Here is a 19,035-nt window from a genome sequence, read left to right on the forward strand (position 1 = left end):
TTTCCCGGGACAGTCCCGGTTTGGGGGGCTCTCCCGCTATCCCGCTGGGGAGGGGCCTTATATCCCGGTGGCTGGGCAGTGGGCAGAGCAGGGGCAAAAAAATGATTTTATACGGCAGCCGCGCAATGCGAAATGCTGGCCGCGTAATTCCTGCCTCTGGATGGGACCCCCCAGGCCATTGCCCCCTTCGGATTTGCTACCAGAGTGTGCGCAGCGGAGGGGGCAGTTATCTCTTACCCCCCCATTAATGTGTATCGCACCGGCTCCTTTCTGCTTCCTACTTCCTGTGACGTCACAGGAAGTAGGAAGCCGAGAGTATAGCCGGTGTGATACACGTTAATGGAGGGTAAGAGATAACTGCCCGCTCCGCTGCGCACACTCCGGTAGCAAATCCGAAGGGGGCAATGGCCTGGGGGGTCCCATCCAGAGGCAGGAATTACGCGGCCAGCATTTCACATTGCGCGGCTGACGTTTAAAATCATTTTTTGGCTTATGAAATCTTTATGGTATGTGTGACGGGGGCGTGGAAGGGGCGTGGTTTAAGTGTCCCATTTTCTTTTCTTGAAAACAGCAGATATGTTTCTGTAACCTTCCCCAGATTTGTGCCTCGAGACAATCCTGTCTTGGAGGTCTACAGACAATCCCTCTGACTTCATGCTTCATGCTTGGTTTGTGCGCTGACATGAACTGTCAACTGTGTGGGAGTTTATATAGTCATGTGCCTTTCTAAATCATGTCCAATCCAACTGAATTTACCACAGGTGGACTCCAATTAAGCTTCAGAAACATCTCAAGGATGATCATGGGAAACAGGATGCAACCGAGCTCAATTTTGAGCTTCATGGCAAAGATTATGAATACTTATGTGCATGTGCTTTATCAATTTTTTTTATTTAAAATAAATTTGCAATAATTCAAGTAAACTTTTTTCACGTTGTCGTTATGGATGTTGTGTGTAGAATTATCAGGAAAAGTGCATTTAAAGAGAACACGAGGTGGGTATTTGAAATCTTAAAAGACCACAGAGGCATGTCTTGTGCATAATGACATGCCTCTTAGTCTTGCTATTGCTGCCTCTAGTCTCCCCTGGGGTCTCCTGTTCCCCCCCTGTAAAAAGCGCCCGGCTAGCGATAGTCTCCTTGTCGCTAGCCCTCTGTTTACCTACTGTATGTCATTCAATGTGCGCTCCCCCACCTCTGCCCGCCTCCTGTGAGCTTTCTCCAATTGGAAGCTAAGCCGCGACCTGGAAGGTACTTCCTGGGTCGCAGCTTAGCTTCCAAATGGAGAAAGCTCACAGGAGGCGGGCAGAGGTGGGGGAGCGCACATTGAATGACCTACAAGAAGGTAAATAGACAGCAAGCGACAAGGAGACTGTCGCTAGCCGGGCGCTTTTTACCGGGGGGAACAGGAGATCCCAGGGGGGGACTAGAGGCAGCAATAGCGAGACCCGGAGGCATGTCATTATCCATAAGACATGCCTCTGTGGTCTCTAAAGATTTCAAATACCCGCCTCTTGTTCTCTTTAAATGCATTTTTCCTGATTATTCTACACACAACATCCATAATGACAACGAAAAAAAAGTTTACTTGAATTATTGCAAATTTATTTTAAATAAAAAAAAATTGAGAAAGCACATTTTTAAATACCTGCCTCGGGTTCTCTTTAATCCATTTTAGAATAAGGCTGTAACACAACAAATTGTGGAAAAAGTGATGTGCTGTGACTACTTTCCGGATGCACTGTATATATCTAAAAGCAGGGGCGTCGCTAGCCCTGTTTTGGGGGGGCACGTGCCCCCAATCTATCCTGGGGTGCCACGGATCTCCGCCCGGCCCCCTCTGGCAGCGGCTCCCTCCAGCCGCCGCCGCGTCACTCAGACCTCAGGATCAGGCGGCGAGCCGGCGACCAATCGTGCGGGCGCTAGGACCCAGCGCCCGCACTGATATGCGGAAGTGACATCACTTCCGCATATCGAGCGGGTGCGTCCAGCGCCCGCTCTTACTGGTCGGGTCGCCGCTGATCCTGAGGTCTGCTACAAGGTAAGGGGGGTGGGGGGAGCGGCGGCGGCGCCTCCCTGGCACTCACTCACTCCCTAAAGGGGCTCCCTGGCACTCACTCACTCCCTAAAGGGGCTCCCTGGCACTCACTCACTCCCTAAAGGGGTTCTCTGGCACTCACTCCCTAAAGGGGCTCCCTGGCACTCACTCCCTAAAGGGGCTCCCTGGCACTCACTCACTCCCTAAAGGGGCTCCCTGGCACTCACTCACTCCCTAAAGGGGCTCCCTGGCACTCACTCCCTAAAGGGGCTCCCCCTGGCACTCACTCCCTAAAGGGGCTCCCTGGCACTCACTCCCTAAAGGGGCTCCCCCTGGCACTCACTCCCTAAAGGGGCTCCCTGGCACTCACTCCCTAAAGGGGCTCCCCTGGCACTCACTCACTCCCTAAAGGGGCTCCCTGGCACTCACTCACTCCCTAAAGGGGCTCCCTGGCACTCACTCCCTAAAGGGGCTCCCTGGCACTCACTCCCTAAAGGGGCTCCCTGGCACTCACTCCCTAAAGGGGCTCCCTGGCACTCACTCCCTAAAGGGGCTCCCTGGCACTCACTCACTCCCTAAAGCGGCTCCCCTGGCACTCACTCACTCCCTAAAGGGGCTCCCTGGCACTCACTCACTCACTCCCTAAAGGGGCTCCCTGGCATTCACTCCCTAAAGGGGCTCCCCCTGGCACTCACTCACTCCCTAAAGGGGCTCCCCCTGGCACTCACTCACTCCCTAAAGGGGCTCCCCCTGGCACTCACTCCCTAAAGGGGCTCCCTGGCACTCACTCACTCCCTAAAGGGGCTCCCTGGCACTCACTCCCTAAAGGGGCTCCCTGGCACTCACTCCCTAAAGGGGCTCCCTGGCACTCACTCACTAAAGGGGCTCCCCTGGCACTCACTCACTAAAGGGGCTCCCCCTGGCACTCACTCACTCCCTAAAGGGGCTCCCCCTGGCACTCACTCCCTAAAGGGGCTCCCCCTGGCACTCACTCACTCCCTAAAGGGGCTCCCCCTGGCACTCACTCCCTAAAGGGGCTCCCCCTGGCACTCACTCCCTAAAGGGGCTCCCCCTGGCACTCACTCCCTAAAGGGGCCCCCCCTGGCACTCACTCCCTAAAGGGGCCCCCCCTGGCACTCACTCCCTAAAGGGGCTCCCTGGCACTCTCACTCCCTAAAGGGGCTCCCTGGCACTCACTCACTCCCTAAAGGGGCTCCCCCTGGCACTCACTCCCTAAAGGGGCTCCCCCTGGCACTCACTCACTCCCTAAAGGGGCTCCCTGGCACTCACTCACTCCCTAAAGGGGCTCCCCCTGGCACTCACTCACTCCCTAAAGGGGCTCCCTGGCACACACACACTCCCTAAAGGGGCTCCCTGGCACTCACTCACTACCTGAAGGGGCTCCCTGGCACTCACTCACTCCCTAAAGGGGCTCCCTGGCACTCACTCACTCCCTAAAGGGGCTCCCTGGCACTCACTCACTCCCTAAAGGGGCTCCCTGGCACTCACTCACTCCCTAAAGGGGCTCCCTGGCACTCACTCCCTAAAGGGGCTCCCTGGCACTCACTCCCTAAAGAGGCTCCCTGGCACTCACTCACTCCCTAAAGGGGCTCCCTGGCACTCACTTACTACCTGAAGGGGCTCCCTGGCACTCACTCACTACCTAAAGGGGCTCCCTGTCACTCACTATCGGGGTCCCTGTCACTCACTACCTAACTGGAGGCGCCTGTCACTCACTAGCTAACCTGGGGGTCCCTGTCACTCACTACCTAACATGGGGGCTACCATATTAAGGGGGGATTCTGCCTATTTATGTGAAATGCTGTCTATTTATGTGCCTCATGACTGCTGAATTTGTCTTGTTGGGAGCCTTATGATTTGTTGGGGGCCTCAAGATTGCTGAATTTCTTGTTGGGGGCCTCATGATTTGTTGGAGGCCTCATGATTGCTGAATTTGTTTTGTTGGGGGCCTCATGATTTGTTGGGGGCCTCATGATTGCTGAATTTGTTTTGTTGGGGATCACATGATTGCTAACTGCGAGACTATGGGAAAAGCTGAATCCTTATCATATGAGGCAATAGCATTAAACCTACTTTTTTAGCTTTTTAAAACAGAAAATAAAACTGGGAGGTTCTAAAAAATTGAATACATTTTTCAGGAGTAGAATGGATGAAATTGTTTATCTTCACAGTTTATTTTCAACTTGGATTTTCCATAATGTTCATGTATGAGTTAAAACGTTTGTACAGTATTTAGTTTAAATTGCGGTTGCCACTTTGCGATAGATAAGTGACTTTTGGGTTGCAGTTTGGGCACTCGGCCTCCAAAAGGTCCGCCACCACTGTCATAATCTAATGTCCCACCATTGCTAGGTTCATGTAAATTTGTTTCCACCCGGCCGTTACCACACCTATATTCTGGTCCATGGCCCACCCATTTTTCGGTGCGGCACGATAAGCACGCCGCACAACGTGATCCTCATATTTTTGGCACGCTAGCTGCAGTGTGCTGAATTCTGCTGCCTACAGTATGTACAGTATACGCTGTTCTCTAGTTGCTGCACTGTGTGCTGATTTACCTCCAGTGTGTACAGTGTAAGGTGTTACTCTGTGCCTTTACTGATTGTAAACCAGCTATATTGTATGCTGATCCCTGCTACTTTCAGTATGTACAGTCAGAGGCGGCCTTTGGGGGGGGCAATTGGGGGCGGATCGCCCCAGGCCCCGCACCTGAAGGGGGCCCCGCAGTCATGCCCACCATGCCATACTCATTTTGTAGGTGGTGAAGGAAAGGTCTACAGAAGTCTAGCTGTTTGTGTTCTGAGCAGTGTGTGATTAACAAATACACAGATCTTCCTATTTTGTTGTACGCACCTTATATTTTGCACCAACCTCCCTTTTATTGCTCAGATTTTTGTTTTCAGCATACTTTACTGTACTATGCCGTTTGCATTTTTGTAATGAATTTCTGCACTGACATGAAGCTTGCCAAATGTCAGATTACGGTAACATGCAAGAGCCTCAGCCCAAGGGGCCCAGGGGCATTTAGGTCAATCAAGCATACACTAGAGCCGGAGGGGGCTCAGGCTTGAGCTCCCAGACTGGCTGGGGATTGGTGCTAGGTTTGATTGGGAACTAGGGATAGGTAGAGACTGGCTGGAGAGCTTGGGGTGCGTACCCAGGTCCCAGTCTGGCTGGGGATGGGTGTTAGAGCTGGAAAGTTGGAGATTGGTGCTAGGCTGGCTGGGGAGCAAGGAATGAATTCTAAGCTAGGTGGGGATGGGTGCTAGGCTGGCTGGGGAGCTGGGGATGGGTGCTAGGCTGGCTGGGGATGGGTGCTAGCCTGGCTGGGGATGGGTGCTAGCCTGGCTGGGGATGGGTGCTAGGCTGGCTGGGGATGGGTGCTAGGCTGGCTGGGGATGGGTGCTAGGCTGGCTGGGGATGGGTGCTAGGCTGGCTAGGGAGCTGAGGTTGGGTACTAGACTGGCTGGGGAGATGGGGATGGGTACTAGGCTGGCTGGGGAGATGGGGATGGGTACTAGGCTGGCTGGGGAGATGGGGATGGGTACTAGGCTGGCTGGGGAGATGGGGATGGGTACTAGGCTGGCTGGGGAGATGGGGATGGGTGCTAGCCTGCCTTGGAGAGCTGGGGATTGGTGATAGGCTGGCTGGGGAGCAAGGAATGGGTTCTAAGCTTGCTGAGGAGCTGGGAATGTGTACAAGGCTGGTTGAGGAGTTGGGGATGGGTGCTATGCTGGCTGGGGATGGGTGCTAGGCTGGCTGGGGATGGGTGCTAGGCTGGCTGGGGAGCTGGGGATGGGTACTACCATTGGCTCTTTGATTACATTACATATTGTAATTGTTCCTATACTGGTTGGCTTAGTGGCCTTTAAACAATTTTTTAAACAATAATAAGGCACACTGCATTAGGCCCGGTTCACATCTGCGTTTTGAGTCAAGCGGATCCGGTGTAAGCTTCACCGGATCCGGATGGCTCGTCCGTGGCCCTGTTCACATTAGTGAAAACTGATCTGATCAATGATTGATCGATTCAGTTTTCACTCGGCAATACATACCTTATCTTCATAGGCAGCTGCCGGTAGCGGCTTCCTGTTCTTCCGCTGTGACTACGCAGCGCGTCATCTGACTAGTCACATGACGCGTCATGTAGTCACATGACGCGGTAGACGACGGAAGCCTCTACCGCCGGCTGCCTATGAAGATAAGGTATGTATAAAGCCTTCCTAGCCCACCCACCCGGCTGCTGCACCCTCCCCCCTCAACCTTCCGTCGCTAGATTCACGTCGGCCCATGCCACCATCCCCGTGGAACGGTCCGTTTCTTTACTAGTGTGAAGAAACGTTCCATTTCCCATTGCCCCCAGGTGGAAAAGGCCGTGGGTGTGGTGGTATGGTGTATGGCCTACATGGCCCCAGGCCTCGCATGTGACACTCGCCCCCGCGTACTGTAAGGCCGTCTCTGTGTACAGTATTAGCTGTGAAGCCTGGTACACACATACAATTTTGATTAGCCAATTTTAGCTCTGTTCATAAAATTCATTGTCTGTTGGCCCACTTACTGCACGGGAGTGGTAAAATTGGGGGTCAGTAATTGACCAATCAAAATTGTATGTGCGTATACATCTTTGATCTATGCCTATACTGATTGTAAATTATCCAAATAAAGGACAGGGGGCTCCATCCAATATTTCGATAGGCAGGCCCGTTATCTGTAGCTTACACCGCTGCTAAGTTCATGTACATTTGGCCCCACCCATGGCCACGCCCACTCACCGCATGGCCACGCCCATTTTTGCCACGGCGCGTATAACTCTCCGCCTGGTGCCCACAGGTGCCCCCGATCTCCAAGGACCCTAGAAACGCCCCTGTCTAAAAGGCATTTGTAATATGCATGGTGTGGATGCAGTGCTGCATATTACAACTGCATGTGTAATGAAGGGGAAGTGTGGGCGTGTGGTGGGGGTGCATCAGAATCTGTCACGCTTAGTGCTGCCCATTTCACTGGATTCAAGCTCAGCCTATTCACTATATATAACTGCTATAAAACTGGTGTCATTGACATTCAAACAATCTTTTTGATAGATCTCAATAGAATTGGCATAGGTGGTGAGCAGGCCTAGACAGATATCATAGCCAATCGTGTATCCAATTGTAACATGAATGTGTTGCAATACTCTGTGCATTGTAGTATTATTACAATCACAGTATAGGAAAGTGCAACAGTGCAGAGATATAGCAAGCAAGATTGCAGCATTAAGTGGTTGATAACACAGCCATGACAGTCGATGCAGAGAGTGGTAACCGACTTGGAAGAAGCACCAGATGACATTCTCTTTGTATTGGTATCCCAGGCTCAGGATGGTGATACTAATACACGGAGCAGGTAAGTCAGTAATAGTACTTATCCCTGCTTCATAAATATGGGAAGGGTTTCCATATCTGTACAGAAAAGCAATTCGTTGGTGAAAATGGAATACCCTAGTGAAGCTTATAGCAGATATTTTACTGCTCCTTTACAAGAGGAGGGTAAAAGGAGAGGGAACACAATGATAAATGCACATGACTGCAAACAGCTCCTAAATGTAACTTAGGTACATTCTTTTACTACATTTCTGAAAGTACTTTAGTTACTTTTCCAGTGCAGATCGCCATCTGCTGGTGACAAATATATTGCATGTGTTGCATGATATTTTGTGTAAAGTAAAATGGGACATACCTGTAATTATACAAGCCATTGCATTTTTTTTTGGACAAATGAAAACATCTGACATCTCACCTTTTGCTCTTCACCAACTTAACTAAAGTTGAGAGAAGTACTGTCATTTTTCACGGTGTATTTTCTTCTGGGCGTTTTTCCAGCTTATTTGTGTATCTGGGTTTGGTAGAATTCTAACTCTGACTCTTTCTTTAAAGGATCCAAAAGATAGACTGGGATGCCAACCTCAGACTGGATTCACGGATATTAAATCTCATACCTTCTTTCGCAGCATAGACTGGGATTTGGTAAGTGAGGAACTAACTTGTGGATACTTATCAAAATGGGGCTCTGGGCTCCCATATTTCTAGGTCTCCTCTGATTAGCTTTGCTTTAAAACTTTGAAAAAATAAAGCTTGCACATACTTAACAATAGATTTTATTATCCTGCTGACACCATCATCCTAGTCCTATTGTACTATACTAGCAGCAGGGATCATGGCACAAGACTACACTTCCCATGATCCTTAGTTGTAATGTTTAACAAACTTTACACTTAGCACAATGTAGGCAGGCAAGTTCCGTTCTCCTGGCATCCATCAAACCCAAACACGTCCTTCAGATTGGCATCCAGAGAAGCAGCCTTGTGCTTTACAGATCTTTGCATTACACTTGGCAATTGAAACCCATTTTATAAAGCTCTCTACACAGAGTTTTTGATGTAATCTGAGGGCCACACAAAGTTTGGAAGTCTGTAGCTATTGACTGCAGAAAGTTGTCAATTTCCTGTGTAATGTGTGCCTCAGTATGTGCTGACCCCACTTTGTGATTTGACGCGGCCTACTACATCGTGGCTAAGTTGCTGTTCCCATCTGCTTCCACTTTGTTACAATATCTACAGTAGTTGACCATGAAATATTTAGTAACGAGAAAATGTAATGAATGGGCATGTTGACAGTTATTTCTAAAAGTCTTCCACTTGGCAATAGCTTCAATGACTAACTGTACACGGTTTATTGCAAACTTTTGAAACGTTAAATTTCTTCATCAGGCATTATACAGAACTGGATCAGAACCGTACAAAAGTGAATGTAACTGGCAGAGACATATATATTTATATGATTCTGTGGGCTTGTTCAGCCATCTAACACCATGTCACACAGTGTTACCTACTTTTACATTTGAAAGCTTCGGTGTGTGATGCTGAGCACTGTGCACCAAAACAACCTGCTTCGGTCATTTAGGGCAGAGACACAACATGCTCCCATTGGCTTGCAATAAAATCAGGGCAAAATTGTCATGATTGCGATTTTTCAAAAATTCTGGCGATTTTAATGGAAGTCAATAGGTGCGTGTTTGTAAAAACGAAAAATGATCAAAAAGCGCTCATCAGTGGGTCTCTACCCTTGGTGCCTTGGATTGGGGAAAAAAAGAAACACAGACTAGTTCTAAGTAGGATTAGAATTGTATATGTACTTTCTTTTATTTCATTTAGTAATTTTTATTACTTGCATTGTCTGCAACAGTGAAGTGGCTGCCACTTTTTAGTACAGTGCACCAGATGTTTATCCATCAGTAACTAAAGAACGATTATATAGACCATTTTTGTGCCAAATTGTTTTTTCTAGTAAAAGAAAAATGACTGGCCTGTGGGACTTGAATGCTTTATATGATTAGTGTCTCATCACCGGCATCTTATCAGAATGCTTGCATGCGGTGTTCAGTATTCAGAGGAGACTTTTGAGGGTAATGTTCCCCCTGGATTCTGAGACCAGATAGTCATGCTTAGTGGAAAGAAATATAATTTTGTATTGTAGTTCTTCTGGCTTTATTGGTCTAGTACAAGGCTCCATTCCGTTTTGGATAGAGTATATGGAGATCACAACTGAGTCTGCGTCTTTTCCTGGTCTGACGTGATAGATGTCTTCAATATGGTGAAAGTGACAAGACACAAAATGCAAGCTGCTTATTCTGAGGTGTTTTTTGTTGTTGTTGGTTTGTTCGTTTTTTTAAAGGTAACTAGGTCTTCAAGTGATGAGTAGGGACAACAAGATGCAAATGGTCCTGAGTTGATGCAGAAGTATGCACATATTGTATGCAAATATATGCAGTTTGAAAATGCACCAATCGATTCCTGTTAAAATCGAATTCGATTGGTTTATTTTTAAACTGTATAAACCTAAACTTGCTGACATGGGATTTGATTGGATCATTTTAGGCTGAATACATTTGCATGCAAAATTTCCAAAATCCTGCATCAACTCTGAATGATTTGCATCTCAATGACAAGTAAGCCTCCAGTGATACTTTTGCTTTGAAAGGTAAAGGAATGCATCAAATGTGTTTCCTTCCACGTCCCAAAAACATACACATAAATAAATGGTCTTCCCCCTAAAATTGTCCTTAGAATCTGATAGACCTATGACTATGGTAGGGATTAGATTATAAGCCCCTCTGAGGTGACATTACTGTATACCCTGTAAAGCACCACGGAATATGTAAGCAGTGATGATATACCAGATGCCTACAAGTGTGCATGTGCATGTCTTCAACCTCCACCCCCTTCTGAGGCTCCCTGCACACTGCAAAACGGTTTTGCAATTCTAATTCAGTTTCCGATTCCGATTTGCAATTCCGATTTTCCCTGAATTCAATCAACAGAAAAAAAAGAGGAAACAACGCAGCATGCAGTAACGATTAAAAATCGGAATCGGATGTAAAAACCGATTAAAAATCGGAATCGCATGCGGTGTGCAGGGAGCCTTAGGCACTTTGTTTGATACAAGTATGTGGTTTAAAATGTTTTGGGTTGTTGGGCGTGTGTATTGCTGATGCTGGGATGTGGGGTGATGCAGTAGTACACAAGGCATGAAGGTCTTGCAGTAAGTTACTGTGTTTACTATGATTGAGTACTGAACTTTGGTACGGTACATTGATTTGCTGAGATCTGCTTTGCAGCTGGCAGCACATTACAGGGCTTCTCAGTACAATCTGATCTGGAGTATGACCTGTGTTGGCACACACTGTGGAGTCACCGTAAACTGGTCCTATCATTCACCTACATATGACAAAACCTTTTTTTACTGTGTGATTCATTTTAAATGACATTCATTATATATATAATGACATTCAGTATATAAATACTCATAACTGAATTGAAATGGGTCTATAATGGAAATCTTGTAAATCTTGCGGGACACGGAGACCTTCAGTTTCTTACCTGGGGCAGTCCTTTACTTCCCTGGCCCTCCTCCTGGTCAGCTCTGTTGTACTGCTGTCAGCACCAGCCAGTCACGGATTACTGCACATGCGCAGCCCAGGCTACACGCCTCTTTGATCGTACTCCCATGGCTGGGAGCATTCTGTATATGCTCAATTGCAAGGTTTACAAACTGCACATGCGCAGAACCGATCCAGGCATTGGAGCACGATCGAGAAGGTGCACGCAGCCGGGACAGCACTTGGGGTAACAGTGGCACAACTGAAAGGACCAGAAGGCCAGCAAAGGATCTAAAGGACTACAGTGGGCTGGAGGAAACCCCAGGTAAGTTAAACTTCTCCACAACACTTAACATTTCCTTCAAGGTGAAATTCTACATGCTCATGCCCACATCTGCCATAATTTCGCAGTTCTTGTTATCCGATACAAATTACGCCAATGTTGCTCACCAGTTCAGACTACTTCATTTGCATTGGTACCATAGTTGTTTTGTCTGCTTATTGTCTAAAGGGCCCTTTAACGGTGATATGTTTAGTGCACGATCGTATTTTCAGTCATATCATTGAGATCAAAAGAAAAGTTAATATTTTATCATTCCATAGCTTTAAAGTGTATAAACTATTCCCAACATTCTAACTAATTGCAATCTTATCAGATCGAAAATATGATTGTTCACTAAAAATGTTAGTTTAGAACTGGCCCTGGGTATGTGTGAATTTTTCCTTTTGATTTATCTCAGGTACACTTTAAATGTGGCTAACCAACAAAATCTGGATATAGCACAAGTGGTCAGTGGTACATTTTTTCTGCTGCTTGTGCTGATACTGGGGGTTTCATTTTTACACCGGAGGTCCACTTTAAGTTGGATTGTATTTTGCATCAGTGTTTACACAAGAATCGTTATTTACTTTACTCTGATGTTGTCTTCGTCCAAACCCAAGTAGCATCCTTTCTCCATCCATCCTATCTCTTTCAGGTCTGCTTCCGGCTTTTTCTCCAACCTTCACTGTTCCTTTAAAGTGAATGTTTACCGTTTCAAAAAATAAAAAGTCAGATGCTCACCTAAGGAGAGGGATGGCTCGGTCCTAATGAGCCTTCCCTCTCCTCTCCCGGTGCCCGGTCCCGCGCAGGATCCCCCGTGGCAGTATTCGACCAGTTTGGTCAAATACTGCCACTTCCGCATGCCGAAGGGAGCTTTCGGAAGCCTTCGGGAGCACTCGGGCTCCCGAGGACGGGGACGCTCCATACTACGCATGCGCGAGCGCCCTCTATGACTCTCTCGCACGTACGTAGTATGGAGCGGCCTGTCTTCGGAAGCCCGAGTGCTCCCGAAGACCTCCGAAGTCCCTGCGGCGGCGGACGCGAACGGGGGAGCCAGCGCAGCACCGAGGGCACCGGGAGAGGAGAGGGAAGGCTCATTAGGACCGAGCCTTCCCTCTCCTTAGGTGAGTATCTGACTTTTTTTTTTTTATATAGCGGTACCCATTGGCTTTAAAGCACACCTGAACTGAGAGGACTATGGAGGCTGCCATGTTTATTTACTTTTAAACAATGCATATTCTCTGGCTTGTCCTGCTGAGCCTTTGTTTCTAATATTCTAATCGTACACTCTGAACAAGCATGCAGAGCAGGTGCTCTGATTGAAGTATGACTAGATTAACTGTATGCTTTTTCAGGTGTGTGAGATTCAGACATTATTGCAGCCAAAAATAAGACGTAACATTTATATTGCTTCATATTGCTGCAGCCACTTAGAAAACGCTCCACATGCGACCTTGCCTGAAAACTCCTTACTGTTCTACATAATGGTTTGTGCCTGAATTTGAACCCTGATCCTTGGTCATAGGCTCAAATCCCACATTAAAGGCAACAGCTTTACTAGTAAGTTACCAAAGAGATCAGTAGTGCTGGAAGGAAACGGGTATTGTTTAAATGGAAATAAATATGGCAGCCTCCATATCCCTCTGATGTGTACTTTAAGTTAGTTTAAATTCTTCATATATGTAGATCACCATGAGCCTGCCAGCCTCTATTTATATCATCAGCCTTGCTCTGCCTCTGTTTTCTATGTTTGATATTCATGTCTCTCCACTAACTTTGGAAGTCCTCTTTTTTTGCCTTGTATCCTGTCCAACATGACCTCTTTGAGGGAAAAAAGACCTTTCCTCCCCCAACCATTCTGAAAAACAGAAATTTGCCTCCTTAAAACAGAAGGTATTTGTGATTATTCAGGTTAGAGTGAGCATTTGAGGTGTATATTAAACAAAAATAAAGCAATTGCTCAAGGGTTACCCAATTAGTTTAGCCTTTATTCAGTAATAAAATCCAATGCAAAAAGTTATCCTAACACCATAAAACCACTTGAAAACCACTTAAAAACAACCTGTGGAGCGCTCCTCACACATGACCCAGCACACGTCACCCAATCTCACCCACACTGGTACTGGTACCACATACTCCGGATTAATGCTCCGGTACCACATACTCCGGATTAATGCTGATGTCAATTATGGTGGTATGCTGGTATTAAAACGATGAGTCCCGGTTAATCACAGACCTATATAGCTGAACAAGCTGGAGTTACACAGATAACAGCGCTGCCAGTCCAGTATCTCCCCAATCCCTGGGCGCACAGTGTTTTTCCTCAGCTCTCTGTTCCAGCTGGATGCCCAAGATGCTGCTTGCATTCTCTAAGCTCTACTACGCTGCAAGCAACAGCGGGGAGCAGCGATTTAGCGTTTACGCGGTCCTCCCAGCAGAGATCAGCATGGAGTCAGGTGCTCAGTACACAGGACGGGACGTGACCCCCCCCCCCCCCATCGACGCGTTGCGCTAGCCCACTGCGAGCTTTGTCAGGATGAGTGATGGGGGCAGTTAGTCTCCTTTATGCACCTCCGATAGGCTTCTGGAGAGCTCAGGTCACTCCCCGGTTGCCATGTTAACAATCACGCTGGGGTTCAGATCCACCTCTTCCCATTCAGTGAATACTCCAGAGGCTCCTGCTATAACATTTTCTATTGCAGTATGATCGCTGCACTTCCTGGTTAGTTTTTCAGCCAGCCTTGCTGTTTACCATACAGTGGTTTGCAAAAGTATTTGGCCCCCTTGAAGTTTTCCACATTTTGTCATATTACTGCCACAAACATGAATCAATTTTATTGGAATTCCACGTGAAAGACCAACACAAAGTGGTGTACATGTGAGAAGTGGAACGAAAATCATACATGATTCCAAACATTGTTTACAAATAAATAACTGCAAAGTGGCGTGTGCGTAATTATTCAGCCCCCTTTGGTCTGAGTGCAGTCAATTGCCCATAGACGTTGCCTGATGAGTGCTAATGACTAAAGAGTGTACCTGTGTGTAATCTAATGTCCGTACAAAAACAGCTGCTCTGTGACAGCCTCAGAGGTTATCTAAGAGAATATTGGGAGCAACAACACCATGAAGTCCAAAGAACACACCAGACAGGTCAGGGATAAAATTGAGAAATTTAAAGCAGGCTTAGGCTACAAAAAGATTTCCAAAGCCTTGAACATCCCACGGAGCACTGTTCAAGTGATCATTCATAAATGGAAGGAGTATGGCACAACTGTAAAACTACCAAGAGAAGGACGTCCACCTAAACTCACAGGCCGGACAAGGAGAGCGCTGATCAGAAATGCAGTCAAGAGGCCCATGGTGACTCTGGACGAGCTGCAGAGATCTACAGGTCAGGTGGGGGAATCTGTCCATAGGACAACTATTAGATGTGCACTGCACAAAGTTTGCCTTTATGGAAGAGTGGCAAGAAGAAAGCCATTGTTAACAGAAAATCATAAGAAGTCCTGTTTGCAGTTTGCCACAAGCCATGTGGGGGACACAGAAAACATCTGGAAGAAGGTGCTCTGGTCAGATGACACCAAAATGGAACTTTTTGGCCAAAATGCAAAACGCTGTGTGGCGGAAAACTAACACTGCACATCACTCTGAACACACCATCCCCACTGTCAAATATGGTGGTTGGTGGTGGCAGCATCATGCTCTGTGGGTGCTTCTCTTCAGCAGGGACAGGGAAGCTGGTCAGAGTTGATGGGAAGATGGATGGAGCCAAATACAGGACAATCTTGCAAGAAAACCTCTTCGAGTCTACAAAAGACTTGAGACTGGGGCAGAGTTCACCTTCCAGCAGGACAACGACCCTAAAAATAAAGCCAGGGCAACAATGGAATGGTTTAAAACAAAACATATCCATGTGTCAGAATGGCCCAGTCAAAGTCTAGATCTAAATCCAATCGAGAATCTGTGGCAAGATCTGAAAACTGCTGTTCACAAACGCTGTCCATCTAATCTGACTGAGCTGTTTTGCAAAGAAGAATGGGCAAGGATTTCAGTCGCTACATGTGCAAAGCTGGTAGAGACATACCCTAAAAGACTGGCAGCTGTAATTGCAGCAAAAGGTGGTTTTACAAAGTATTTACTCAGGGGGCCGAATAATTACGCACACCCCACTTTGCAGTTATTTATTTATTTTTAATGTTTGGAATCATGTATGATTTTCATTCCACTTCTCACTTGTACACCACTTTGTATTGGTCTTTCACGTGGAATTCCAATAAAATTGATTCATGTTTGTGGCAGTAATATGACAAAATGTGGAAAACTTAAAGGGGGACGAATACTTTTGCAAACCACTGTATATATTCATCAGCTCTTATGCACAGCATAGATAAATACGTCAGATGCCAACAAATACCTCCATAGCACAGAACTCTACTATTTTAGAGTGAGCATTTGAGGTATCCCAGAATGCATTACTGCTGAATATGCAAATTGCCTCTTTGTTGTCCCTGTAAGCTAGCCACACCTCCTGATCTGCTGGAATGCAATGATGTCTGCTTTTTAACTGTACAGAGCCACAATAATCCAACATGCATACAGACTGTTTCAGATTGGTTGGTCCTCATCAGTGCATAGCATGGATTAGTGTGTCTCTATGGGGTAGGACTTGAAACACCCAGAGTCAGGCCTGGAACCCACTAGGAGCGCTTTTCTGAGCGCTTTGTGATTTTAAAAAGCTCTTGCTAATGTAATGCTATGGGTGTAATCCCACTTAACGGATGTGATTTTATAAAAATCCCCCGTAGCATTGCATTAGCAAGAGCTTTTCAAATCACAAGTGCTTAGAAAAGGCTGCTAGTGGGTTTGAGCCCTTACAGATTAACAAGCTGACACATCATTGAATTTGAACGGTTCTCAGCAGTGATGCATTGTGAGAGACATCCCATGCTCACTCCAATCTGAATAATCACAAATGCCTTCTGTTTTAAAAAGGCACACATCTGTTTTGCATAGCATTTTAGTAAAAGGGCCTTTTGGTCTCTTTCAAGCTGGCCACACACGATACAATAAAATGATCCGATTTCACAGACTGAAAAATACGATCGGATTTCCCGTTTTTTTCGATTTAAATCGATCCGGAATGCCAGATATTTCTCTTCAATTTCTACTACTAAAGATTGTATGGTGTGTGTTGGATTGTTAATTTATTAATATAAACACTCTAGCAATTTTCTCAGTTTCCAATCATTTTTATCATAATTGAGGAAAAATGTAACTTAGTTGTGTGGTACATTAGTCATATTTTTGAAATGTTACTATCAGTAAGAAAAATTGATTGCAATTCTTAAATTGAACAGATATTTTAAAAATTGTATGGTGTGTGGCCACCTTCAGCCCCTTACACAGTCCTAGGAGTTCTGGTTCACCATGAGATTACTAAGCAATCTGTAACTCAAAGTGCTAAAAAGTTATTTTAAAAAGATGAAAAATTATCTCCTAAGAGAAAATAAGGAGAAAAAGTTAATTGAATGAGGACATAGGTGTTTTTTTTTTTTTTCCTTTGAACAACAATATTTGGTGATAACGGCCGAGGCCTATAATATAAGTTCTAGATTTGACATTGTTGTGCTGAATTTTAATACCCCAAAAGAAAATAATTGACCTAATATCAATAGCAATAACAGTATTTCTTAATGGACTAGGAAATGCCCACCAAATATGTAGAATCTTCCCAAAAGGCTGTCTACATCACCAACAGCTAGTTTACCAGCGTGCAGTTAATTGTTGCTTGGTGTGTATACCACGTTTCTGCATCTACTGTGGTCTCATGTTGCCCAGAACTTGAAAAACAAAAATTGCTTACCGCGCAAAACATTTGGAAAAATTGTCTAGAGGCTATGGGCCTTAAAGGGACACTTAAGGAATAAAAAAAATCAGTTTTACTTGCCTGGGGCTTCTACGAGCCCCCTGCAGTCGTCCCGTGACCTCGTAGTCACTCACGGAGCATCCGGTCCCCCGCCCCCAGCTAGTTTCGTTTTAGCTGACAGGGAGTCAGCGGGCTTTCTGCACCTGCGCCGGCCTGGCTACGCGAGTCCTTCTTCATGTTCCCCTCCTCAATAGTGTCCTGCGCAGGACGCTATTGCGTACAGTAACGAAAAGAAAAATACTGGTGGCCAGGCCTGTCGGGGGAATGGAGGCTCCGTGAGTTACTGCGAGGGCACGGGATGGCTGGAGGGGGCTGGTATAAGCCCCAGGAAAGTATAACTGATTTTTTATTCCTGGCTTATGTGTCCCTTTAAGGTTAACGCAGAAATTACACTGGTCTGTAAGTTTTCTGCATGTGTTTTTTTTTTTTTTTTTCTGCTTGCCTTTTCTGCACTCGATGTGTATCTGTACGTGGGAAAATGCATGTGTTTTTCACAGAAACTAATGTAATTTAGAGACAAAAATGCACACAGTGCTGCACTGCTGTTAGTTTTTCTTCTGCATGCGAAAAACACTTTCAAGTGTGAACTAGCCCATTGATTAAAATGGCTTCTCAGTTTTCCTGTGCAAAAAAACCCATACAAAAACAGGCAAGTGTGAAAAGCTGCCTTAGATGTAGTTAAGTATAATTTCTCAAAAGATTTTCGTTTGTTAGGCCTTGTTTCCATCTAGCGCTGCAGGCAGTGCAGGTGGCTACTGCCACTCATAGATAGCACTGAATTGCAGTGTGATTTGACGAAGTGGTCGCGTGGTCCACGCCACGCGTGGAGCGTTCCTGTGCCTCCCTCTGCCTGCAACTATCACTGCCACACTTGTTTACCGTTGTGACCCTGGGCTGGTATAGTATGCTATTATCCTTACCTCTCACCAGTTACTGTGTGCCTGCTTATCATGCCTTATTTGTCACTTCTCTAATTTCATATATGATCTGTTCTTGAGCATATCAATTTACTCCCTATTGGGTGTTCACAGTTTCTTGAGCACTAACACTGGTTATTTACAGGCATTAATCACTTTAGTCCGACCCGGGTCGTTTGCTCAAACTTGGGGTTCATTTTTTGAACCTCAGTTTGAGCCTTTTGCAGTGCAGGGTATTTCTCATAGATCAGAGGTGAGGTCATTATTTATGGCATTATCATGTGTCTATATAGGTTTTTTCTAGTGGTTTTTACATCTTAGATGTTTTTATGAAATGGATCTTTCTATTGTTCGATAAAAGCTTATATCTTTGTATAGCTAATTGGAGGTGCAGTGTTTATGTACAGGTTCTTTCCTCTTTGGTTGTGCAGAATTACATTTTTCCTGTACTATTGCAAGTGGGAGTGCTGATGTTTCAACAATACTCTCTTATCAGATTCGATAAGAGAGAGATTTTTCTCTTGGTGGAATCTGCTCATACATCGCTAGATGTATGGCTAACTTTAGGGATCCCAGAAAAACCTCATGGACAGCAATACACAGCCACAACTCCTATGGTTTTCTAACCTCTTTCTAAACTATCTAAAGCTGCAGAAAAAGGACCCTAAAATTGGGTTTAAAGGGACCCTGAGCAGAGGTATAAAAAGGAAGTCCGAACTTACCTGGGGCTTCCTCCAACCCTCCCATAGCCCAGGAGGTCCATCTGCGCCCTCTGGATCCCCTCCATGGCCTTGCTGGCGGCCCTGTTAGGTACGCAGCTTATGGCGATGGGCGAATGATCGAGTTGGGTGTGCAGATGGGCAGTGCATGTGTACGACCTCGGGCCGAGCACCGAACAG

The 19,035-nt window shown here is 46.2% G+C and overlaps 1 protein-coding gene across 3 annotated transcripts in view; it reads left to right on the forward strand.

Annotated features, from left to right (window-relative positions):
• PRKCZ (protein kinase C zeta) overlaps positions 1-19,035 on the forward strand; it is a 368,822-nt gene that overhangs the window by 328,368 nt on the left and 21,419 nt on the right. For all 3 annotated transcript variants that reach the window (XM_068240660.1, XM_068240663.1, XM_068240662.1), the window contains one exon: positions 7,971-8,060. In XM_068240660.1, coding sequence (XP_068096761.1) covers positions 7,971-8,060 — 90 coding nt within the window. The remainder of the gene's footprint in view (positions 1-7,970; positions 8,061-19,035) is intronic.

This window comes from Hyperolius riggenbachi, chromosome 6 (assembly GCF_040937935.1).
Source record: "Hyperolius riggenbachi isolate aHypRig1 chromosome 6, aHypRig1.pri, whole genome shotgun sequence".
NCBI classification, from domain to species: domain Eukaryota; kingdom Metazoa; phylum Chordata; class Amphibia; order Anura; family Hyperoliidae; genus Hyperolius; species Hyperolius riggenbachi.